This window comes from Diospyros lotus, chromosome 12 (assembly GCF_014633365.1).
Source record: "Diospyros lotus cultivar Yz01 chromosome 12, ASM1463336v1, whole genome shotgun sequence".
Lineage (NCBI taxonomy): Eukaryota > Viridiplantae > Streptophyta > Magnoliopsida > Ericales > Ebenaceae > Diospyros > Diospyros lotus.
The window spans coordinates 35,355,638-35,381,097 of record NC_068349.1 but is presented as its reverse complement, the minus strand read 5'-3'; the positions used below and the strand labels follow the sequence as shown (position 1 = coordinate 35,381,097).

General features: G+C 37.3%; 1 protein-coding gene across 5 annotated transcripts; it reads left to right on the top strand.

The window, feature by feature from the left end:
* Window positions 1–6,563: 6,563 nt before the first annotated feature.
* LOC127786465 (uncharacterized) lies at window positions 6,564–24,869 on the top strand. Of its 5 annotated transcripts, none has more exons than XM_052313881.1 (7): window positions 6,565–7,146; window positions 11,401–11,496; window positions 11,580–11,741; window positions 11,856–11,919; window positions 13,915–14,039; window positions 23,934–24,046; window positions 24,811–24,869. In XM_052313881.1, exons 1-6 carry the CDS (start codon window positions 6,772–6,774, stop codon window positions 24,000–24,002), a joined length of 891 nt encoding a protein of 296 aa, XP_052169841.1. In that variant the 5' UTR covers window positions 6,565–6,771; the 3' UTR covers window positions 24,003–24,046; window positions 24,811–24,869. The 5 variants fall into 5 exon arrangements, with proteins under 5 accessions (XP_052169843.1, XP_052169841.1, XP_052169844.1 ...); XM_052313880.1 differs by having other exon boundaries at window positions 6,566–7,146; window positions 23,934–24,051; XM_052313882.1 differs by having other exon boundaries at window positions 6,567–7,146; window positions 11,859–11,919; window positions 23,934–24,051.
* Window positions 24,870–25,460: the final 591 nt, after the last annotated feature.

Here is a 25,460-nt window from a genome sequence, read left to right as displayed (position 1 = left end):
GTCTTTCATCTGTCGACATAAGTAACCCTCGATTTTCTTTTATTTGGGATGAGACAAGTCCTTCATCAATTGATGCAAGTGACCCCCAAGCATCTTAACAATCTTCTTTTATTTGTGTGTGCCGAAGGCGAGTGCTTCGTTCATTGATGCAAGTGACCTCTGAGCAGTTTAACAATCTTTTTTATCCACATGTGCTCAATGTGAGTCATTTGTTCATCGACATAGGTGAACCCCAAGCATCTTAACGGTTTTCTTTTATTAGTGTGTGCTCGAGGCGAGTCATTCATCTGTTGATGTGACCCTCAAGCATTTTAACGGTCTTCTTTTATTCGCGTGTGCCAGAGACGAGTAATTCATTTGTTGATGCAGGTGACCCCCGAGTATCTTAACAGTCTTCTTTTATCTGTGTGTGCCCAAGATGAGTCATTCGTTCGTTGATGCAAGTGACTCTTGAGCATCTTAACGGTCTTATTTTATTCGCATGTGCCTGAGACGAGTCCTTCATCCATCGACGCAAGTAACCCATGAGCATCTTAACGATTTTTTTTTTTTTATTCACGTGTGCCCGAGGCTAGTTCTTCGTCTGTTAATGTAAGTGACCTCCAAGCATCTTAACAGTTTTCTTTTATCCATTTGTGCTCGAGGCAAGTCCTTCACCCATTGACACAAATAACCCTTGAGCATCGACGCAAGTGACCCATGAGCATCTTAACGATTTTTTTTTTTTTATTCACGTGTGCCCGAGGCTAGTTCTTCGTCTGTTAATGTAAGTGACCTCCAAGCATCTTAACAATCTTCTTTTATCCATTTGTGCTCGAGGCAAGTCCTTCACCCATTGACACAAATAACCCTTGAGCATCTTAATAGTTTACTTTTATCCACATGTGCTCGAGGCTAGGTTTTTGTTTATTGACACAAGTGACCCCTGAGCATTTTATCAGTCTTATTTCCATGACAATCCTTTTGCTGCGACATACTTGATCAGAGTTTAATGACGGCAAATGGGTTTTTCACACTCTATTTATGAGACTTTAATTTGTTTGCCCTAAAAGAATAGATCGTGTATCCACAAGGCCATGTGTTTTAATGAAAAATTACTTGTCCTCGTGCGTGGTTAGGGATCCTTTTATTACTTCAAAAACTACGTCAATAAGTCCCTAAGAAGCGTTCTTACATATCAGAAGGAAAGTATCACTTTAATTAGTTGGCGTTCCACATTTTGTCAACGTTGTCTCCTTATAGAGTCTGTAAAATGCATTTGTTTGGCCCAATCATTTTCTTGATTCTGTACGATCTTTCCCAATTGGCTTATAGCTTTTCTTCATCTCGAAGTGCGTTACTGATTTCCATTTTTCACAGTATTAGGTCACATTCGGATAATAACCTGACTTTCACCCTTGAGTTGTAGTAATTGGCTACTCTTATTTGATAGACTGTTATCCTAAGAATGGCTTGGTTCTTTCTTTTTATCAATCAAGTCTAAGTTTTCTTTTAAAGCTACGCCATTCGTTTGTTCATTAAATCCACTCCACGGAGGGGGATTCGACCCCTGTTTCAACAAGGATTAATGCCTATGTTCCATAGACCAGGTTGAATGGCATTTCACCGATAGAGACTCTACTTGTGATTCTGTATGCCCATAAAATTTGTGGCAGCTCGTCTACCTATGTAATACCTTGAGAGCCCAGAGAGGGATAATATATATCAAGGATAAGTAAGGAAAAAAATAACACTAGCTGGATACCTTTTGGGCTGAATGTAAGCAAAGAACTCTCGAGTTAAGCGTGCTTGAGCTTGGAAAGTTCAAGGATGGGTGAGCCTCTGGGAAGTTTGCGTATGCCCATTAGGGCAGGTTGTTTAGGTCGTTCGTATAACTCGATATGGGATGTTACAGGTGGTATTAGAGCCGACCCCAAAACTTTGAGTGCGGTGGTGGGGCAAACCTTAGTGAGGACGTTGAGTCCTTAAGGGGGTGCGTGTAGGCACCTTAGGCGAATCCCACATCGACTGTGCAAAGGGGGGAGATTTGGGATCGGTTGTAAGGTCGCATAATGATGACGTCATGTGCTCAATGAGGGATAATGTAATACCCCGAGAGCCCAGAGAGGGGTAATATATATCGAGGATAAGTAAGGAAGGAAACAACACCAGTTGATTACCTTTTGGGTTGAATGTAGGTAAAGAACTCCTGGGTTAAGCGTGCTTGAGTTGGGGAAGTTCAAGGATGGGTGAACCCCTAGAAAGTTCGCGTAGGCCTATCAGGGTAAGTTGTTCCGGTTCTTTGTATCTCTCGATGTGAGATGTTATAACCTAGACACCCTTTAAATACTTCTCCTTGTAGTATATATTAATTGGTGCAAACAAACAGGTAAGCTAGTGATGCCAATTGTCTTAAGGCCAAGGATTCTTGCAACAGTATGGACTTAGTACTTTGAAGCATTGTTGTGATTGCCATACCAACTTGTAAGTCTCGCATTTCCAAAGTGGCGTTTCTGAATCAATCCACATATTGCCTTAGAGTTTCTTTATTTCCTTATTGAATGCTAAATAGGTATGTATAATCTTTTTTGAGTTGACAATTTATGACAAAATCTTTCATGAACTCTTTTTGCAATTGTTTGAAGAAGGAAATGGATCCCTTGTTGAGGCCGTTGTACTAAATTTGAGTAAGGTCAGTTAAAGTTAATGAGAAAGCTTGACACATATTAAGGTCTTCCCAACTGTGAAGCATCATAACAAACTTGTAGTTCTGTATGTGGTTGTAAGCATCATAACAGACTTGTAGTATGTGGTTATAACCATGAAGCATCATAACTGACATTCGTCTCGAGACTTGATCCCTGAGACCTTCGTCTTGAGACTTAATGTCACCTTGAGACTTTCGTCTTGAGACTTGATGTCGCCTTGAGACTTTCGTCTTGAGACTTGATGTCACTCTTAGATCTTTGTCTTGAGACCTAATGTCATCCTAAGGCCTTTATCCCGAGACATGATATCGTTTTGAGTCTTTCGTCCTAAGACCTGATGTCCTCTTGAGACTTTGTCTCGAGACCTGATGTCGTCTTGAGACCTGATGCTGCCTAAGACTATAAGAGAGAAAATAATCAGAAGACTCGAGAAAGTCCTTGCACAAACACTCCGATGTATAAGTTAGACACTAAGGAAACTAAAAATTGTAGAGTAGAGTTTCCACTAATATCAAAGATGTACATTTTTTAGAGTGAATGCCTGCTTATTTATAGAGGAGAATGGGGCGATCGTAAATCTCCTTGGTTTTAGATTTTTTTATAGATGATGTTTATTCTAATATTGTAATATTTTATCAGAATTCAAATTTTTAATAAATAATATATATCCATGTTGTACAAAGGTTTTATTAAGATTCCTAAAGGATAGCATATTTTTAGCCTAAAATGTTACTTTGGACTTGCCAAAATACGATAACAAATTTATAAAGTGGAAAATGTTGTCATCAAATCACCTGAGACTGTCGTTACCTGAGACAGTTGCCACTTGAGATTGTCGCTGCCTGAGACCTTTATCCTCCCGAGAACTAATATCATCATAAAGCCTTTGTCTTGAGACCTTCGACCTGATGTCATCTTATGACCTTCGTTTTGAGACTTGATATCGTCTTGAGACTTGATATCATTTTGAAGCCTTCGCTCCTAGACTTGATGTTTTCATCCTGAGGCCTGATGTTGTTCTGAAACCTTCGTCCCAAGACTTGATGTTGTCCTGAGGCTTTCATCTCGAGACCTGTTGTTACCCTGAGACTCACCCCGAGACCTAATGTTGTAATGAGGGTTTCGTCCCAAAATCTGATGTCGTCCTGAGACCTTTGTCCCAAGATGTGATGTTGTCTAAGATTGCAAGAGAGAAAAGAATTATAAGGTACAAGGGAAGTTTCGCGCAAACACTTCGATACTTAAATCAGACACTGAGGATGCTAAAAATTATAGAGCAGACTTTCCACTAGTATTAGAGATGTACTTTTTTTTGAAATGAATATCTGCTTATTTATGGAGGAGAATGAGGCAATCTTAAATCTCATTAATTTTGGATTTTTTTATAAATAATATTTATCCTTTTATAACAAGATTTTATTAGGACTCCTAAAGAATAATGTCTATCCTTTTTATGGGACCGTCAAGGGCTTTTGTAGATGTTAGAGTTATCTAGTTTGCACGTTATATGGAACCTCATCTCCCCTCCCAAATTAAGACGAAATTTACACCTTTTTAGCTCAAAATGTTATTTTGAGTTTTTAGATTTTTTTTTTTTTGAGATTTTAATGAACTTTTGCCTATGACATAACATATAGATTATTTGTTAAAGCACTATCTTTCTCTTCCATTGCCTGATAGTGGTAAAAGTTTGTGAACTAATTTTTTTTTCAACTAAATGTGACAATCATTATAAAAGACAAATAAAACATCCAAATCCAAACAGTTATAAACAAGAAAGTAAAAGAAAAGGGATACATAACACAAACACAATGTATAAAGGTTTAGCGATGCATGAACCTTACATACTCACATCTCAAGCAACCACGAGAGTTTTACTTCTGAATCCCAAGAGAACATCTTCTAGCTTTACACAAATGCTAGAAAATCTTTGCTATCCTCTTTAGTGATAAGAATGTGATGTTGGTTTTGGGATCGATCACCATATGTTGTCTCGAGATTTTAATCTTAAGACTTACATATCGGGAACCATGCTTGCAAGAAAATAAGATGGGATTAGGTCCTTCCGATTTGACATCCAACGGCCAAGTTAATAAAGAAAAGATAAGTATAACTCTATAAAGGCAAAAGGTGAAAATTAATTATAGTTAGATGTTGTACCTAAGAAGGAGTCTTTGCCTCTTATAAAGTGACAAAGAAACATCATCGATGGGTTAATTCAACTACAATGGTCGGCATATTTTTTTGATTTTTTTATTAATTTATAATGAAAAAAAAACTATAACATGACATACTTGAACTTGTATTTCTAGATAATAGTAGTCAATTATCTAAATAATGCAATATTTTAACAATCAATTATTTGATGATAAATACAAAAATTTGTTGTTGATTCGTTTAAAGTGTTTATAAAATTTAATATAATTAAATTGAATTAAATAATTAGAAATGTAATTGCATATGATATTCTTTTTTATTTTCTTTCTACTTCAATGGTGATTAGTTCAAAAGTTTTTAGAGTTTTGGAGATCTAATTTTAATGTCTAACAAATTAGAAAATAAAAATTTTTGCCTTAAAATAATTTTTTTATTTTATATATTTTTTTAGGTCTTTGGCAATTGAAGATTAAAAATTTTAATTAACTATTTTTAGTTTTAATAAACTCAAACAAAATCACTTTTGCACATTTATATACTATTATATAAGTAAGTCCAATATTTTTGTGTTATGAAACCCTATTAAAAATATGAACATTAATTATATTTATGAAATTTAAATTAATTACATTAACAAAATTTAAATTTGCGATCTCTAAATAATCAATTTCTCAAACAATTCTACTATTCCATCAAGACTCACTTTATTTAAATTTTACTTTAATAAATTAAAAATGAATGATAATGATTAAATGTCATTTAATATTTTTTTTTATTTTTATACACATGCGCAACATAGATAAACTCTATAGTTATATATTAGGACCTGTTTACTTGCAAAAAACTAGAGTATTTTTTTAGAAAATATCTCTATAGAGACAAAAAATTAAAAATTATGTTCAAAACAATTTTTCTTTTTTTAAATTGAAGAACAGAAAACAAAGTTTCTGTTTTCTAAAATTATACTAAACTTTAGAGATCGTCTTAAAATTTTTATTAGAGAAAATACATTTTTCTAATTTGAGTTTTAATTTAAATCTTGTCAATAATAATTTTTTTCTTTTTACTTTCATTTTTTTTAATATTTTATTTGTACCCATCTACCCACTCAATACATCTCCCTCGCCGTCCACTACCACTATAATGGTGAGTACAATCGATCTTTTCTCTTATTATCTTTATCTTTGTCACTATGACGGTTAACATTAGAGGCGTCCTTTTTCCAACTGCTTTCTTTCTCTCTTGTTATTTTCATTTCTCGACTAACACGATCACGCCTCTCTTTGTCATTGTGACAACAAGAGTTCTTATTTTCATCAAGCTGCCTTGATTATTCATCTCTCCTTTTGTCGTCGATTTTTACATCTATTCTTCTATATGATTTTGAGTACATTTTCTCATTTTTTAAAGTTTAAAACTAGTTTTATATTTAATAAAAATAAACTTATTCTTTATTTTTTTTAATTTTCTATACAATTAAAAACATTAAAACATATATGAAAATTAGATATAAAAAATAAAAAATATTATCCACAAGTAAATAGGCCTTTATTTTTTTTTAAATTATTGTATTTTATTTTTAATATATTTCATATTATAAAACTTACAATTTTCATGGCCAAAATTACCCTTACATAATCTATTCATTAATGGGGTTAGGTCTTGAATTTCAACTCGTGACATATCTATTCGAATAGAAAATTATGTGTTGGTTGGAGCTCTCGAGACTCTTGCCTTTAAAAAAACAAAAAAGTTGCCCTTGGTGACCTGCAGACTTCCCGCGTTTCAGTTGCTACGCCCAAGCCCGCCATTAAAGCATCAAATGAGAAACCCTTCGCGCAATCTAGCTCGAACGTCAAACCCTCCTCTAGAAAACTCTTCAATTCGATAAAAATTTTATCCAAATTCGCAGACCCGATTACGCAAGATGCCCAAAGCTGATGTTTCCGGCTCGGACACTGAAGAAAAGGAGTCAAATTCGAGCTCAGACGAGCTCGAAAACCCAATCGGCGGAGGGAGCCAGAAGATGACGGAGTACGAGAAGCAGAGGATGAAGAGGATCGAAGAGAACAGAGCGAGAATGGAGGCCTTGGGGCTTCCTAAATTGGGGTCTTCTTTAATGGGTTCGGCCCGGAATACGAAGACGAAGAGGGAGCGGAATACGAAGACGAAGAGGGAGCCGAAGGGAAAGGCTAAAGTAACGGAGGAAGAAGATGAAGAATATAGGCCTCCGGCGGGAGAAGATGCAATGAGTTCGTCGAGTGACGATGAGGAAGAGACTTCTGGCTCTCGAACAAGCAAGGTACTCTCTTGTGAACTTCTGGTATTTCTTGTTCTCTAGGGATTTTAGAGGGGTGAGAGAATATTCTTTCAATTTATGTATGACGTATAGCGAAGAATTGGCATCTCTCCATTACGTGGATTAAATTGGGCGGTTTATTCCTGACAACAGTGTTAACTGGAAGATTTGGATGGTGTTAGGATGGCCTCTCTTGATTTGGGTGCTATTGTGGTCATTGTGACACTGTTGATAGCATATATTCTCTGTTTTGTGCTTCGGAAATAGAAGATGAAACAGGAAACTATCATACGTTTTATCTGCAACATTTGCAGTGCAAGCAAAAATGGTAAGCTCATGTCATGTAATAATTGGGGGGGGGGGGGGGGGGGGTGTGGAGAGCTTTCATTTTCTTTTTGATTTTTTCTTTTCCTGGATGTTGCTTACTAGACATGTCTTCTCCTCATGATAGTTTACTCTCTTCTAGGGTTGGCAATTATTCGGTTCGGTTTCGGTTTTTGCCAAAACCATAACCAAACCAAACTTAAACTCCTAAAACCAAAACCAAACCAAAACACATTTGGTTTTAAAAATTTAAAACCATAACCAAACCATTCGGTTTCGGTTCGGTTTCAGTTTAACCATGGTTTTTTTAGTTTAATCCATACTAACAAACAAAGACAAATAACATTCATAAATTTTTTTGATAATTTCACAACAAACAAAGATAAATACTAATAAAGTTACCTTATTCTTGCATAAAGTTACAAAACTTATTGGATATAAAATCACATCTCCAAACCTACAATTGTTAAGATCAATAAATTAATATTTGCATAATTAAATTGTAATTTAAGCTAAAAATATTTAGCTACGAAAGTTAATACCTTCATCAACAACATTAAACCTAAATGACATACAATTTGTAAGATATTTACTCGCTAATCATTCCATCCATAGATCCAATTATTACATAACATAAAAAAAAAAATATTCAAGGGATACAATATCATTATCCTCAAATCTAATTTACCTTCATAATGCTCAATGCCGATGTCTGCCGAACACAACTGGTCCAAGTTCATCAATATCTCCGGCGATGCTCGGATCATGTTCTGGAATATGGTTGGTTTCTGAGGGAATTTGATTTTAAACATTTTGAAAGTTTGCATAAGAGTCAACAAACTCCTTCAAAAATGCTCGATAAATTTGCATATTGATAACCTAAAAAAATACATAATTAGCAAATTATGTCTAGAAACTCAAAAAGATTAAGGATTTAGGGTTCATTATACCTACTGTTGGAGGATAAGAATTTTAGATACACAGCCGTAAGTTGGATCTTGAATCCTAGCTTGAGCCTTGTATATCATTGTAGTAGCAGCCTCACTACGGTCTCTTACCAGAAGATGGCTCAAAAGATTGAAGGCATTTTTGGCACCAAAAACTTTGTGTATAGCTTCAAAATCAGTATTTCCTGCTTGATTGCAAAAATAAGGGGCAAAGATGCACCCTTCAATACATCTTCTTCTCAAGTACTTGCAAGCACCGCATGGAAAACCCACTCTTGACATGATCTTCTAAGTTGTTTCTAAAGAAAAAGAGAAAGAATAAGCTAAAGAACTCCTTGAACCTAGAAATGCTCACGGACGATCCAAAAACCTCAAATCTCATCTCCAAATTTTCTAAATTCCTACCCCAACAATATTTCTTTGAAAGATTGAGGTGATTCATGGTCTCCTTCAGGTTACAAACCTATTTTACCAAATTTTCGAGAAATTATTCATGAAATATAAACAATCAAGTTTCTATGCAAAAACCCTAAACCATCAACAACTCCCCAATATAAATAGGATGTTGCCAGTGAAGGCCACAGCTTAGTTAAACCTCAAGACCATTGAATGGCACGATGAGGTATCTATCGTGTAAAGACAATCCTTTTTAAGCAAGCGATAAAGTCGAATTTGAAGTGCAAAGAGACAAATTTTCAAAATATAAACAAAGAAATTTTGAAATAGAAGTTTATTTGTTTTGTATGTTTTGTAATGTGATATGCAGGTTTCGAAACCTAGGGTTCTGTTTTGTAAAGATATGCTTTAAAAAAAAAAAACTCTTTAAATGATGAATCTTTTCAAGCGAAAGAAATGAATCTCGCACCACAGAAATGAAAAATATGGATGATGACAGTGTTTATATATTTTCTGCAACAACTCTAACAACTCTACTGAAAATTCCAATCGATATGAAATAATCTCAAGAATGATTCAACGATCATATTTGAAAGAATCGTTATAATAAAAAATTCATGACTTGCTCGTGAACTCACTGTATGTGCATATTTATATATATACTATCTATTAATCATCTGAAATCAAGAACAAAGAGTCTTGAACAATCTGGGAACGAATGCTTAAAAAGAAAAGATTATAGGGAGAAGATCTTGCCTTATGATTCTTGACAGGATTGAACCTAACTCTCCTACGAAGAACTTAAAAGAAGTTTTTATGATCCGAGTCTACCATTAGAATCTCCAAGCCAAGGAGGATAATATATCTAAAAATGGGCTAGATCTAACGATTAAACTTTCATAGATCTGGTTTTTCTTTCCAGCCAGATTTAAAAAGCACACGTTGTCAGTCGCCACCGACCACCGTAGCTAGCAGTTTCCGGTGATCAAAGGTAACCTTCTGGCATCCAAAGGCCCTTTGACCAACATACTCAAAAACAAATAAGATCCAAAGGCTGAAACTTCATCAATCTAAGCTTAAAATTTCAGCTAAACAAAATAATATGTATATACGTATACATCATAGATAGGTGCGAGACTTACCTCCTTGTAGATTGAAGCAATGAAAATGAGCGATGGACGGGAGAGACAAAGAGAGGGTTGGAGCGAGCCTAAGAGATGTTGGAGATGAACAAGTGATAGATTGAGAGAGAGAGAGGGGCAACCAAAAGCAGAGCATCTGGTTGTGCGCAACAATTATGTGACAGAATCTAGACACGCGCAACAAATTTTGGAAAGCTGTTTGGAGACGTGCTGAGGACAATCCGAAAAGTTGTTCGAATATTAAAGAAACTAATATAGAATCATTAACAAAAATAAATAAAATAAAAGGGAGAAGAGAAGGGGACAAGGGTTTGCAAGGCAAGTGGGCTCGGGTGGGCTGGGGTAGGCGCGGGTGGGTTGGGCTCGGGTGGGCTGGGTTTGATTTTTATATAATATATATATTATATATACCTATTTTATTATTATATATATATTATATAATATATTCGGTTCGGGTTTTGGTTTGGTTTTAGTGAAAACCATAACCAAACCATACCCATTTAAACAGTGTTCGGTTTTTTCCCAAACCAAACCATTACCCAGTCAAACGGTTTTTAACTGCGTTGACCGGTTCGGTTCCCCACAGTTTCGGTTATAATTGCCATCCCTACTCTCTTCTCTAAATCAGTTCAGCGCTTCCTTATTTCATTGCTTAATTTCCTTGAACTAAATTCCCTGTTGTGTTGTTACTCATAAATTGGAATGTCATACCATCTCGTGAGTTCAAAGGGCCATTGTACTGAATGGCCAACAGTTGTTGGTGGTGCGGCATCTCTATTTGACGGTTTGTTTGTATATTTGCATGTAATGGGATATTCTTTGGTTTCAGCTCACACATGTTATCACAGTTATCCAGGGGTGGAAGACTTCCTTTCCGTTTAAAAGAATAACAAAAGCAGTTCGTCATGCCTTCACATAGTTAATGTTTATCACTTAAGTGTAGCAGTCATATTTTTACCAATACGATACCAAGGCATGCTGTGGATGGAGAATTGTCTGCTAGCACACCAGCAGAAGAAAATTCAAAATTTACTGACGTGTCTTGGTGTCATATGAGGATCTAAGATTGAATCTCATATTCCTTTACAGGGGTTGAAATAAGAAACAGCAGAAAAAAAAGAAATAAATTCAAAACCATAGCTTGTATCAGATTTTCCTGATTGACAAACCAGAAGAGCAACATTTCTTTGAGATCACACTTCATATGATGTTTAGTGAAAACACTCCTGCAAAAGAACATACTCTATTCTAAAATGAAAGGAGCCTATGCTCTTGAAGTATGATCAAAATTGTAAAACTACCTGCCTTCATGGACTCTTGCCACCAGTTTAATTGTACTTTTGTTTCCATTTTAGATTTAGTTGGCATTGTGTACAGAGTTTTGAGCAATTTTGGTATGGAACGCGTGCACATTTAAGTTCTTAGTTTCTCTCCATCCCTTATTCCAGGTGAAAAAAAAGCATTCAAGGACCAAGAAGAAAATACCTATTCAGAAGCTCATGAGCAAATCAGATTTTGTTGATGATGATGAGGCTTTAATGCAAGTAGGTGCTTAAATTTATGGTTTTAATTGTTGGATTTCATTTATATCAAGAGAAGACACTAATCTTTCAGCATTATTGTATAGGCAATTGCTCTCTCTTTAAAAGATTTTGCTGAGTGTTCAGATTTGGGGCACAGCAAGCTTTCTCAAAGCGTTGATGCATGTTTAAATGGTGTTCTGAATAATGAAAGAAGGGGAAATGCTCTCATTCAGGAAGGCACAACAAAGAGGAAGAGAAAAAAAATGGTTGTTTTCTACGTGGTTTTTTTTGTGTGCGTGTGTGAATTACTTGGGTTTATAGTTGTATAAAGTGGATGTTTTTTTTGTTTCTTACAGTGCATTTTTATCATTTGTTGTCAGCAGGTCAGTAGTCGAGTGCAAATGACTGAAGATGAGCTGGTTGTACACTTCTTCCAGTTTGATGGTATGTTCATGTATTGCCAAGACAAGCAAGTTCACAACGAAATAATTGGTCTTGAACTGTATGCAGTTGCATATTGTCACAGGGTTAGGCTGGATGTCAAGCAAGCATCGTGTGTGACCCTTGCTAAGCCTGTTTGGCAAGCCTGCCAAGCACCAGAACAGTCTAGGACCTGCACAAGCACACATTCCTGTTGGATTTACCACACAATTAAATTGAAAGAGAACAGGTTTACAAATTTTGATGAGAAGAGAGAAGAAAGTAGCAGAACTTGGTTGAGGGGATTTTAAGCATTTCATCCTCTCTATAATGGCATTTTGAGCCATCTTACATATGATAGAAGGAAAAATTATCTCGCTTGAGATCCAAATGGCTCTTAAAGATACACACACACACACACACACACACACACACACACACTGCTTGGAATCAGGTTACATGTTATATACAACAAAAGCTCTATCTCTAAGCTTTCAAATTGACCCTGGGTTGCTCAGCGAAATATGCATGGTTTGCCTAGGATTCACACTTGTTTGGCTGTGTCATGGGTAGGCATGTGAAACCTGTCTAGCAAGCACCTTTTGGATAGCACTCGTGCAGCCAGTTTCCATCTCTGCAAGCATCTTTTGGATACATGCAAGCATGCAGCACTTTGAGCTGTTAATGGGTGTTGGAGTGGTCTATGACACATATGCATGTGCTTTATGTGGTGTAGCAAGAAGAATTACTGGTTATCTTATCATTTCAGCTGTTGAAAATATAGGCCACGAACTCCTGGCTTGGCATCTTACCATGTTGGAATTTCATTGAGTTGTCACTGAATTGCAGTAGCTGTTCAACTTATTATCATTTCTTCTGTGCTATTGGACCTTTTTGACCTAGATAGCTTGCTTAGCTACGGTAGAGCTTCCCTCATCATTGGTTGCTGAAACTATTTCTAGCAGCTAATACTCCCCAGTGGATAAGGATTTCAACCATTAAAAATCCTGTTCCACTGTTCTTTATATTCTACTTGGACTGAGTTTGGGGTGGAGGTTGAACAAACCAGAATGAAAGAGTTATATTCATTTCGATAGATTACTTTTTAAGAGGGGAGATGGAAGTGAATGGGGAAAGGCCCACATTTGAGCACTTTCCATTACCTCTGAAATCAGGATGACGTGAAGGTATTGAAGTGTTTGTTGTGAAAATATTTTTTAAGCAATTATATATCTCAATTTTCAAGAGATTAGTAAAAAAATTAGTCTAAGCATAACTTTCCTACTAGTACACCTTCATACTTCATTTCTTCTAAAATGACTGTCAAGTATATATTCCTTCTTATTTAATTAATGATAGCAGGGGTGTAAAATTTCCTACTTGGTATTAGACAATAAATTGAGGAAGTGGAGGTGTACTTGTAGGAGAATTAAGTTTAGACTAGTTTTCGTACTAATCTCACCTTAAAGTTGTACCCAGTGTTGATAGTTCTTTGTCTCCGACACCCTTGTTGACCAAGAGAACAGACTTAGCTGCTATAGTGTGTCCCTTCTTGCTTCATTTGTCAGAATTCTGAAAATTCTGAAACCATTTATAGCCAGCTAATGCACTCCAAGAAAAGAGTGTATTCATCCCAGCAACTCCTCTTTTGCAGTTCCAATATTTTTAGATATATACATTTCTAAGGGGAAAATTACATGGTAATGGTATTTGTGGTTTTTAAATAATAATGTCTTAGTTTTCCCATTCCAAATAAGAACATGAATAATTGGTTTGAGAATTATGGTTATTTAACCTGGCTTTGCTTTAGTGGGCACGGTGGCACTCACCCATGAACTGTGCATGTAGCCTTCCTTGAGATGCTGAACGTTTTGATCTGATAATACCGGATTCCAAGCTAAATTTGTGTTTGAATAAACTCTTTTTTCTCCATTATTACTTCCATCCCCTTTCTTCCTCTATCACTATGTTTCTTTGTATGCCTTCTGGTCATTGATGAGGTGAAATGGTGCTTCACAGAAGCAGGCAAAGGAACCATAACCCTTAGAGACTTGCGAAGAGTAGCAGCTGCTCATGATTTTATGTGGTCAGACAACGAGATGGCTGATATGATCTATTGCTTTGACAGCGATGGAGATGGGAAGGTCATTACTTGCTCTTTATCAGTTTTCATTAGCCTTTCTCTTTTATTTAGAAGAATTTCTAGAATTTTAAAAGCACAGAAGAATCGGAGAATATACAGGAATAGTTGTGCCGTAGGGAAGCAAGTTAGAGGCCAGGCATTCCGATTCAAAGATTATTTGGATTAGATTTCCAAGCAGCAGGTATTTCTTGATGCAGACTAGTCGACTATTAAAAGTTATTACCAACACTTGAGAGAATAGAAGCTTTCTTGGGTAGTGTTTTGGGTTCTTTATTGTCTTTCTGTATCTAAAACTGGAGATATGTCTGGTAAAACTTCAGTTTCCTGTCCATTTACTACTCCGAAACTGTTAGAAAACATTGATCTGATCATACGCAGCGGAAAATAAAATCTGATTTTATTGGTATCACGTTTTTCAAATCTTACGGTTAAATCGAAGACATAAAACGAAAAGTTACCTCGAAGCGAAATCTGATTTCGTTGCCGATAACCCGCCTGATATCTCCCACGCGTGAGATGCCGAGTCGGTCCACCCGAAATCGTCAAGACTTCAATAGACTTGAGAGAAAAAGGGGACTCGGAAATTTTCTCTAAAATTTCCGTTTTGATTCAACTAATTGATTGATTGGATTTTGGGTTTAATGTTATATTTATAAACAAGAAACCCTAAAACCCTAAATGCTATTGGGCCGGGCTTTAGGTGCTAGCAAAAGGCCCAAACCAAATTAATAATTAAATAAATAATCATATTACTTATTTAATTATTCTTATTTCTTAAATAATTGCATTTATAATTTAGTAATTCCATAATTACTAAATTTGCCCCCTTTTTCTTTTAAAAACGATTTCTATTGGGTGGGACTTTCTGGGTTCACAATTAAACTGGCAACGAGAATTAATCAATTATTAATTCTCGTAAATCACGAGTGACATCTAGCAATATGTCATGATTACCCAATTTAATGTGAAGCGGGAATGTGAACCTTACATTACGGTGTCCTGCAATACAGTCCCTCTATCATACTATATCCCGACGAGATATGAGATCACGGTCAGTAGGTCAAATCTCTCGATCTCGTCGTATGACCAAATCCAATAATCACACTTGACTAATATGACACAACCTCTACGGAATCCAAATTCCGCCGTCATATTACCTCGGCCAAGGATTTATCGTCAAGTGACCACTGGATCGCATAGGATATCTTCCTCGTATATCTCGAGATGATAGATTCCATGTCTGATGCACACATACCTCGTGTGTCACTGAACTAGGCACATAGATACGTACGGTTATCCCTGATTAGGACAACCATATAATATCGCTGATATCCTAATCCACTAACACACAGATATCCATGTCATCTCAGGTCTAAGGACTAATGCAAATCCGTAGTTAATATTAAATCATTGACCCGTGAGATAAAACCCATGTGATTCAATATTAATAGTCCCGTTCAGTGAACTCGTTCCTATAACGAGCACCCACTCGTCTTTCTTCTGTATTTTATACAGAGTGGTACGAGACCCACCAATCTTGTCTTTCGGCATCTTATACCGAACAAGGAGGAAGACGATGTGCCAGCCTTTGCGAGTTACTAATTATCCAAGTTAGAAACTCTATGGCCAGGAACATATTTATAGTATAACGTATTGTGGATTAACCGTCTCGATTATTCTTAACAATTAAGAATGGTATCCACTCCTTATTATACTAAAGGATATTTGTATGTTCAATTTAAATCATATTGCAATTTCAATCAAACATAAAACTTGCCATTAAATAAGGTTTAAAGAATTACAAGATCAAGCCCTATTGTGTCACTAGAACTGGTCTTAAGGGCTTATATCTAACAATCTCCCACTAGCCCTAAGACCATTCTGAATGGTATCTCATACCCCATCTATCTAGATGAGAATCTAGTTGCTTCTGGTTCATGGCCTTGGTCAGCGGATCTGCTGCATTCTCTGATGTATCTACTCTCTGCACATTGACATCTCCTCTCCCAACAATCTCTCGAATGAGATGAAAGCGTCTCTCAATGTGTTTGGACTTTTGGTGAGACCTTGGTTCCTTGGCTTGCGCTATGGCCCCATTGTTGTCGCAAAACAAGGGCACGGCAGACTCTATTGAGGGAACCACTCCAAGTTCTGTCACAAACTTCTTGATCCAGACAGCTTCCTTCGCAGCATCGGATGCCGCGATATACTCGGCTTCTGTAGTAGAATCGGCGGTAGTATCTTGTTTGGAACTTTTCCAACTAAATACTCCACCATTGCAAGTAAACACATAGCCTGAGATAGACTTTCTATCATCAATATCTGATTGGAAATCAGAATCTGTATAACCTTCCACTTTAAGTTCTCCCGTTCCATATGTGAGAATCAAATCCTTAGTTCTTCTCAAGTACTTAAGGATGTTCTTAACAGCAATCCAGTGTTGCTCACCTGGATTAGATTGATATCTGCTTGTAACACTTACAGCATGAGCGATATCAGGCCTAGTACATAACATTGCATACATTAGGCTTCCTATTGCCGAAGCATAAGGAATCCTAGACATGCGATCTCTCTCTTCTTGTGTTTTGGGACACATATCTCGAGAGAGGTGGATTCCATGTCTGAAGGGCAACAGGCCTCTCTTGGAATCCTCCATGTTGAACCTCTTCAACACTCTTTCTATGTACTTGGTTTGGGAGAGCCCTATCAATCTCTTGGTTCTATCCCTATAGATCCGAATGCCGAGAATGTAGGCAGCTTCTCCCAAATCTTTCATGGAGAACGTACTTGACAACCATGCTTTTATTTTTGATAGCAATCCTACATCATTCCCAATGAGTAGGATGTCATCAACATATAAGACCAAAAACGCAATCGCGCTCCCACTAACCTTTTTGTATACACAGGGCTCGTCAATGTTTTGAATGAACCCAAACAATTTGACTTCATTATCAAAACGAATGTTCCAACTCCTGGATGCTTGCTTAAGACCATAAATGGATCTCTTAAGCTTGCATACCTTTCCTGTTTGATCCTTGGGTGTGAAGCCTTCAGGTTGTTCCATATAGATATCTTGATCTATATAACCATTTAGAAAAGCTGTCTTCACATCCATTTGCCAAATCTCATAATCATAATGAGCGGCAATGGCTAGTAGAATCCTAATGGATTTAAGCATGACAACTGGAGAAAAGGTTTCCTCATAGTCAACACCTTGCCTTTGACGATAACCTTTTGCCACTAGTCTTGCTTTGTAGGTCTCTACCTTTCCATCCAAACCTATCTTCTTCTTGAAGACCCATTTACATCCAATAGGTACTATACCTCTTGGTGGATCTACAAGAGTCCAGACCTGGTTCGAATACATGGAATCCATTTCAGATTTCATAGCCTCTAGCCATCTTTGTGAGTCGATGTCTGACATCGCCTCTCGGTAAGTGGTAGGGTCATCTGAGTGATCATGGTCTCCTACTAAGAACAACTCTTGTTCACTTAGGAAACCATATCTCTCAGGTGGCCGAGGTATCCTCTCACTCCTCCTATTGGGAGGTGTAAGACTCAGCCTTGTCTCTTCACTTGGTAATTGGTCATCTTGTGGGATAGATTCAGGTTCGGCGAACTCTTCACCAAGTTCTATCTTCCTTTTTGTTCCACCTTCTTGAATAAACTCTTTTTCAAGAAAAATTGCGTTTCTGCTAACAACTACTTGTTGCAACTCAGGAATATAGAATTCATATCCTAAGGTATCCTTAGGATAACCTATGAAACTACCCTTTAAAGATCGAGTTTCAAGTTTTTCTGATTTAAGCTTTTTCACAAAAGCTGTACATCCCCAAATCTTAACATGTTTAAGACTTGGTTTCCTACCAAACCATATCTCATGTGGTGTTGTAGGAACTGACTTGGAAGGTACTCTATTTAGAAGGTATATTGCAGTAAGAAGGGCATGACCCCATAGGAACAATGGTAAGTCAGAATAACTTAACATGCTTCGGACCATATCTAATAGAGTCCGATTCCTCCTTTCTGAAACCCCGTTCAGTTGAGGTGTTCCTGGTGGAGTGCGTTGTGAAATAATACCCGAGACTTTAAGAAAATCTTCAAACTCGTGACTCAGATATTCGCCTCCACGATCTGATCGTAAGGCTTTTATCTTTTTACCAGTTTGATTTTCTACTTCAGCTTTAAAATCTTTAAACATTTCAAAAGATTCAGATTTATGTCTCATAAGATAAACATATCCATATCTAGACATATCATCTGTAAAAGTTATGAAATATTGATAACCCCCTCGGGCCATTACATTAATTGGCCCACATACATCAGAATGTATGAGTCCCAACAATTCTGTAACTCTAACCCCTTGTCCAACAAAGGGTGATTTGGTCATTTTGCCTAGGATACAAGATTCACATGTTGGATAAGGTTCAGAACCCAATGGGCCAAGAAGCCCATCTTTCTCCAACCTAGTGATTCTATCATCCCCTATATGACCTAATCGATGATGCCACAGAATTTTGGGATTTGGGTTATCCCTTTGTCTCTTGTTATTATTCAATACACGCAGATTTTTATCATTATCAACAGTTACATTCAAAATGTATAGACCATTGACAAAATTACCAGAAGCAATCAATTTATTTCCAAAATAAATCTCACAAACATTATTTTTAAAAGAAAATTCATAATTCTCTTTCACTAAAGCAGGAATAGAAATAATGTTCTTAAAAGCTCTAGGTACACATAAACAATTGTTTAAAACTAAACTATGTCCATGCAATAAAGATAAAGTAACAGTGCCAATAGCCGTGGCTGCAACTCTTGCCCCGTTTGCCACCTTCAGCACGATCTCATCATCTGCGAGCCTTCTACTTTGCTCCAGATCCTGTACAGAAGCACAAACATGAGTTGTCGCTCCAGAATCTAGAATCCATAAAGTAGAACAATGAGCAATGGAAAAATACTCGTGAACTATCATCATACCTTCCGCTTCCTTCTTCAAGGAACTGAGGTAGTCTTTGCAGTTCCTCTTCCAGTGCCCGTCCTTGCCACAGTGGAAACATTTTCCTTTGGCAACAGCTTTTCCCTTCTTCTTACTTATTGTCTTGGCCCCCTGTGGTACTTGTGTGGCCTTTTTCTTGCCTTTCCCCTTCCTAGTCTTACTGGAAGAGGTAACAGCCATCACAGTACCCGTTTTCATGTTGTTTTGTGCCGTAATAAGCATGTTCATCAACTCAGCCGGAGTACACTCTATTTTATTCATATAGAAATTCGATATGAAATTTCCATACGAATCTGGCAAAGACTGAAGGATCAAATCAATTTGGAGGTGAGGATTCAACTCATCCCCCAAACCCTTCAACTTCTCTAACAAGGAGATCATTTTGAGAACGTGTTCTCCCACTGATCCTCCCAGAGACATCTTTGCCCTAAATAGTGCCTTAGATATCTCATATCTTGCACTCCGACTTTGTTCACCATACAACTCTTGTAGGCGTGTGATGATAGAGTACGCGTCAGGCATATTCGCATGTTGACGCTGTAATTCACTACTCATTGAAACAAGCATATAACTCCTAGCGGTGAGATCATCATTTCGCCACTTGGTAAGAGTATCTTGCTCCTCTTGAGTAATGTTTTGAGGAACACTTTCCCCTCCATCATCATTAGCAGGCACGGGTACAGGAGCATCCAATACATAAGTAATTTTTTCCAAGTTCAAAATCAGTTTCAAGTTTAAGAGCCAATCATTGAAATTTGGTCCAGTTAATTGGTGCTTGTCAAGATTTCTTGTAAGTGGGTGCAATGAAGCCATTTGATGTATCTGCAGAAAATAAATAGATTATTAGATATCTTGTTTTCCTTAACTATTTGACTTTGGTCTTTAAATCAAACAGTGCCTCCCACTAAGTTTATCAGATTCCTTACTCCCAATGAAGGAAAATGTGAATTCACGTTGGCATGAATTCCAGTGGGTATTTGGATTCTTATTAAACTTATTATTCCTCACATAATAGATTCTTGGAATAATAAATTCAATAAGTGGACAACTCTTGTCCAGTACATCTCATGTACGGCCCAAATATTATTTTGGCTCCCAGTCCAATGTACCTCACATAATAGTTTCTTGGCAATTGAACATGGTTAAATTATACCATCACGCTGACAAGTCTGCACAGTTGAATATCGATCCCCTCACATAATAGGTTCTTGGGTCTCAATATTTGTGCATTCCCGTCTCATCAAATGATAAATAGAAATTAAAAACATTTTAACCAGTGTGCAACCCCTATGTATCCATAGCCGGTCAACACACGAATCAAAATGCCCTAATCTCTACCGTGATGGAGAGCCCCGATTAAATTGCCTTAACTCTTAAGGTCTAATCGGTTACAATTTAATTTTATAAATATGGGAGATTTTCGGTCTAATTTTTAGGTCTCACTTTACACATGCAACGTTTTAATCATCATACATCAACTATGTAAAATAAACATTGCATAATATAGTCGATATAGTCATGGACTCAAACATGCATACTAAGCACGATTCCAGCCATTGGAAACGTGCAGTGCATACGTGGGTGCATAAAAGGAAAACTGCTTATAACTATTACAAGCATAACCCATTTACATAGGGTCTTCGTTTCTTCGATTGTTTCACCCTTGATGACTCCATTCCATGTCGTGCCTCCATTGATTGAATCATCGCTTTTACATTTACTATAAACTATTTTTACAATGGAATAAAAGCGAAAATAAAATTAAATAATTAATTTTACAACCGTTATCCAAAAACGGCAAATCTCGGCACGCAGGCCATCAAATAAAATAATCCATACATCCACACAACACATACATCATCTATGTAGTGTCCTAAGTCCATGACCAATACCGATATGCGACAAAGCATTCACAACATGCTATTTAACAATTAAAAGCATATTATAAAATTTATCTGATTGTCGGACATGTGTATAACATTTATACCTTAAGTGCTTTGAAAAATAATAATTTAATTTTTTTTTTTTAAATTAAATTTGCTGGAAAATATTTAAAATAAATTAAAAAAAAAAACAAAAATGGAAAAAGGGGGTGGGGGCGCCGCACACGCGCGTGCAAGCGCGGCCGCGCGCCATGGGCGCACGCGCGTGCCCGCCCGCGCAAGGCACGCGGCCATGCAGGCCGCGTGCACGAGGCCAGTGGCCGGGCCCTTGGCCCGGCCCATGAGCGCGGCCAAGGCCGCGCTCGCGGGCCAGGCCCGCAGCCCAGCTAAGGGGACGCGGGCCCAGCCCACGTCGAGGGGGCACACGCCGCCCTAGGCGGCCGCGGGGCATGCCCGCGTCGTGCACCCCTCGCCACCGCCTTAGGCGGTGGCCCCTCTTCCAGGTGGCTGCCCAGCAGCCACCTCCCACCCCTGCGGCCACCGTCGCCGACAGCGACGGCGGTCGCAGCAGCAGCCATGGCCGCGCTGCCCAGCAGCGCGGCCTTCGGCCATGGGCGCCGCTGGCGGCGCCGATCGCAGCATCTGGCGCCGCCCAGCAGCGCCGACCAGCCTGCCGGCACCGCCCAGCGGTGCCGCGGCCATCAGCGCCGCCCAACGGCGGCGGCGGATCGAATCCGCCGCTTCCCTTTGCTGTTTCCTTCTTTGGTTTTCTGCAAGTATATAATATATATATATATTACATATATACATATATATATATATAGTTTGACGTCCCAGCAAACATTTTTAATAGAACATTTAAATAAAATAATCTTTGTTTTGTTCTTCCAGCAACATATACATATGTATATCTCATATACATAAGTTTATTTTTGATTCAAAACACAAAATAATATCCGACAAACAAATAAATTAAAACCATAAGTTTGGAAAAACGATGGCTCTGATACCACTGTTAGAAAACATTGATCTGATCATACGCAGCGGAAAATAAAATCTGATTTTATTGGTATCACGTTTTTCAAATCTTACGGTTAAATCGAAGACATAAAACGAAAAGTTACCTCGAAGCGAAATCTGATTTCGTTGCCGATAACCCGCCTGATATCTCCCACGCGTGAGATGCCGAGTCGGTCCACCCGAAATCGTCAAGACTTCAATAGACTTGAGAGAAAAAGGGGACTCGGAAATTTTCTCTAAAATTTCCGTTTTGATTCAACTAATTGATTGATTGGATTTTGGGTTTAATGTTATATTTATAAACAAGAAACCCTAAAACCCTAAATGCTATTGGGCCGGGCTTTAGGTGCTAGCAAAAGGCCCAAACCAAATTAATAATTAAATAAATAATCATATTACTTATTTAATTATTCTTATTTCTTAAATAATTGCATTTATAATTTAGTAATTCCATAATTACTAAATTTGCCCCCTTTTTCTTTTAAAAACGATTTCTATTGGGTGGGACTTTCTGGGTTCACAATTAAACTGGCAACGAGAATTAATCAATTATTAATTCTCGTAAATCACGAGTGACATCTAGCAATATGTCATGATTACCCAATTTAATGTGAAGCGGGAATGTGAACCTTACATTACGGTGTCCTGCAATACAGTCCCTCTATCATACTATATCCCGACGAGATATGAGATCACGGTCAGTAGGTCAAATCTCTCGATCTCGTCGTATGACCAAATCCAATAATCACACTTGACTAATATGACACAACCTCTACGGAATCCAAATTCCGCCGTCATATTACCTCGGCCAAGGATTTATCGTCAAGTGACCACTGGATCGCATAGGATATCTTCCTCGTATATCTCGAGATGATAGATTCCATGTCTGATGCACACATACCTCGTGTGTCACTGAACTAGGCACATAGATACGTACGGTTATCCCTGATTAGGACAACCATATAATATCGCTGATATCCTAATCCACTAACACACAGATATCCATGTCATCTCAGGTCTAAGGACTAATGCAAATCCGTAGTTAATATTAAATCATTGACCCGTGAGATAAAACCCATGTGATTCAATATTAATAGTCCCGTTCAGTGAACTCGTTCCTATAACGAGCACCCACTCGTCTTTCTTCTGTATTTTATACAGAGTGGTACGAGACCCACCAATCTTGTCTTTCGGCATCTTATACCGAACAAGGAGGAAGACGATGTGCCAGCCTTTGCGAGTTACTAATTATCCAAGTTAGAAACTCTATGGCCAGGAACATATTTATAGTATAACGTATTGTGGATTAACCGTCTCGATTATTCTTAACAATTAAGAATGGTATCCACTCCTTATTATACTAAAGGATATTTGTATGTTCAATTTAAATCATATTGCAATTTCAATCAAACATAAAACTTGCCATTAAATAAGGTTTAAAGAATTACAAGATCAAGCCCTATTGTGTCACTAGAACTGGTCTTAAGGGCTTATATCTAACAGAAACTGGCTCACCTCCATGTTTATTTTGAAGTGAAGTATGTCCATGTTTACTCAGCGATGTTAGAAATACATGTAAGAATGAATCACATTATACATGTCAGTAATGCACTCCCTTATTCGCTCTGCAATTTCTGTGCCTTGCCAAAAGTTGGTAGCGAACCATGTGATTTGCACCAATTTTTGGGAGGCGATTGAATATTAAGTTCTGCCATTATATATTGTTTATCATTGGGTCAGTTGTTCCTCATGTCAAGGATAGATGTGACCTAAAGTAAGATTGCAATTGAATCATCTTAGAGATTCTGATTATATGAGCATCACAAGTATGTCACTTGATTATTGGCAGTTCTTGTATGGCATCGACTTTAAAGCCTCTATTCTCCAAATTTTGGTTAGACTGGATATTAATTTTTTTTGCCCTATTAATAACTTAAACTGGTCATCGATTCTTGCACTTTTATTTGCTTATTAACTCGTCTCATTTCAGCTAAACCTCGATGATTTTCGGAAGATTGTGGGTCGTTGCAACATGATAAAAAGTTCTGAAGGTTCTTGATGGGTTTAAAAGGATATCGAGCCACTCTGGAATCATGTTTTGAGGTAAGGTGAGTAGTCAATGATCTTGTGTTGATTTCTATTGTCAAATGAAAAATCAGCAGTGTTTTTTTAATTGATATACAATTGAATCTAATGCTCATTACCAATGTAGATAATCTCAGTTAAGTAGAAGAATTTCTATTTGAACGTGAAAGCATCTTGATAGAATTGCAGAGTGCACAGACATGATGAAATTGTTGAGCTAAAATGCTTTATTTTCCCCATCCACCAATGTGGAACTTTCCAATTTTCTTTGCATTAACACATTACATTTACATTGGTTTTGTTCTGAGAACATCTATGATCTGATGAGAAATGCTTGGCTAATGTTTTTGGTGACTATGAAAAACTCCTGCCTCTACTGAGTTGTCGGAATTGTTAGGATTGAATCACATACAATCAGTTAGAAATGAAAAGAACAAGATCAATGAATCAGATAACATGATTCATTCTCAACAAACCTACATCCACGATCCCATAATAATGAAATAAATCCATTCAATATAGTTTTTGCATAGAGAACTACCAATCCTCCCAATCCTCGCAACTTTAGATAATTGGTAGCTCACTCTCTACGAGGACTTGGGATATGAGTTGTGACACCCACTCTCTGCCATCTACCTCAACCGATTTGAATGCGTTCATTTGAACCAAATTATGAAGAATCCAGTAGCATGACCTTGGATCTTACTTACTGTTACTGCTAAAACCATTTCATTTATACTATAACGACACTCAAATGTTTCTCTTTTCTGGTGTCTTCATAGGCAATGATCATTGTGTTCAAGCGAGGCTTTGAAGCCCAGGCTGCTAAACCCTAAACCCTCTAAACCCTAAAGGATAAAGAAAAACAAACCCAACTTACTGTCTAGGTTGCAGGCAAGAAGCAGCTTCACAAATCAGGATGGAGGAAGCATCACTAAGAGCTCTCATTCTCAAAAGTTTCAGAACAACCTCCAGATGTGGTTGTGTTTCATCATTACGCTGTTAATTTCATTCACACTTGATTAGGTGAAATTTATTGGCACTGTTAGTGTTTGGTGGCATGCTATTTTCTGTGGTGATTTTTGGCTTTAGTTTTTGCTCTATGTACCATTCCATTTATCTTTCTACTGTACGATTATGGGTATACTATGAACTCTATGCGGTTTAGATAATTTTTTTTTTAGGGTCTTCTGCGATTTATATTTAATATTTTTAACACATCAATGTACGAATTTCACCAAGAACATCATAACCAAGTGCGTAAATAGCATTTTTAAAGTAAAAATACGACATTTGAGTGTATTTTTCAAAGATAAAAATGGTTTTTGGTAATGTTTTTATGCTAATAAAAAAGCTATTTTTACTGATAATAAAAATTAAAAATATTTTTTTAATGGGAGAAAATAATTATTTTCTAATAAGAGAAAAATAA

What these genes read in the sequence shown, in the direction of transcription:
- LOC127786465 (XM_052313881.1), top strand. Translation starts at nt 6,772, where the DNA reads ATGCCCAAAGCTGATGTTTCCGGCTCGGACACTGAAGAAAAGGAGTCA. An exon ending in ATGATGAGGCTTTAATGCAA is followed by an intron (nt 11,497 to 11,579) that starts GTAGGTGCTTAA and finishes ATTATTGTATAG; the next exon opens with GCAATTGCTCTCTCTTTAAA. An exon ending in ACACTTCTTCCAGTTTGATG is followed by an intron (nt 11,920 to 13,914) that starts GTATGTTCATGT and finishes GGTGCTTCACAG; the next exon opens with AAGCAGGCAAAGGAACCATA.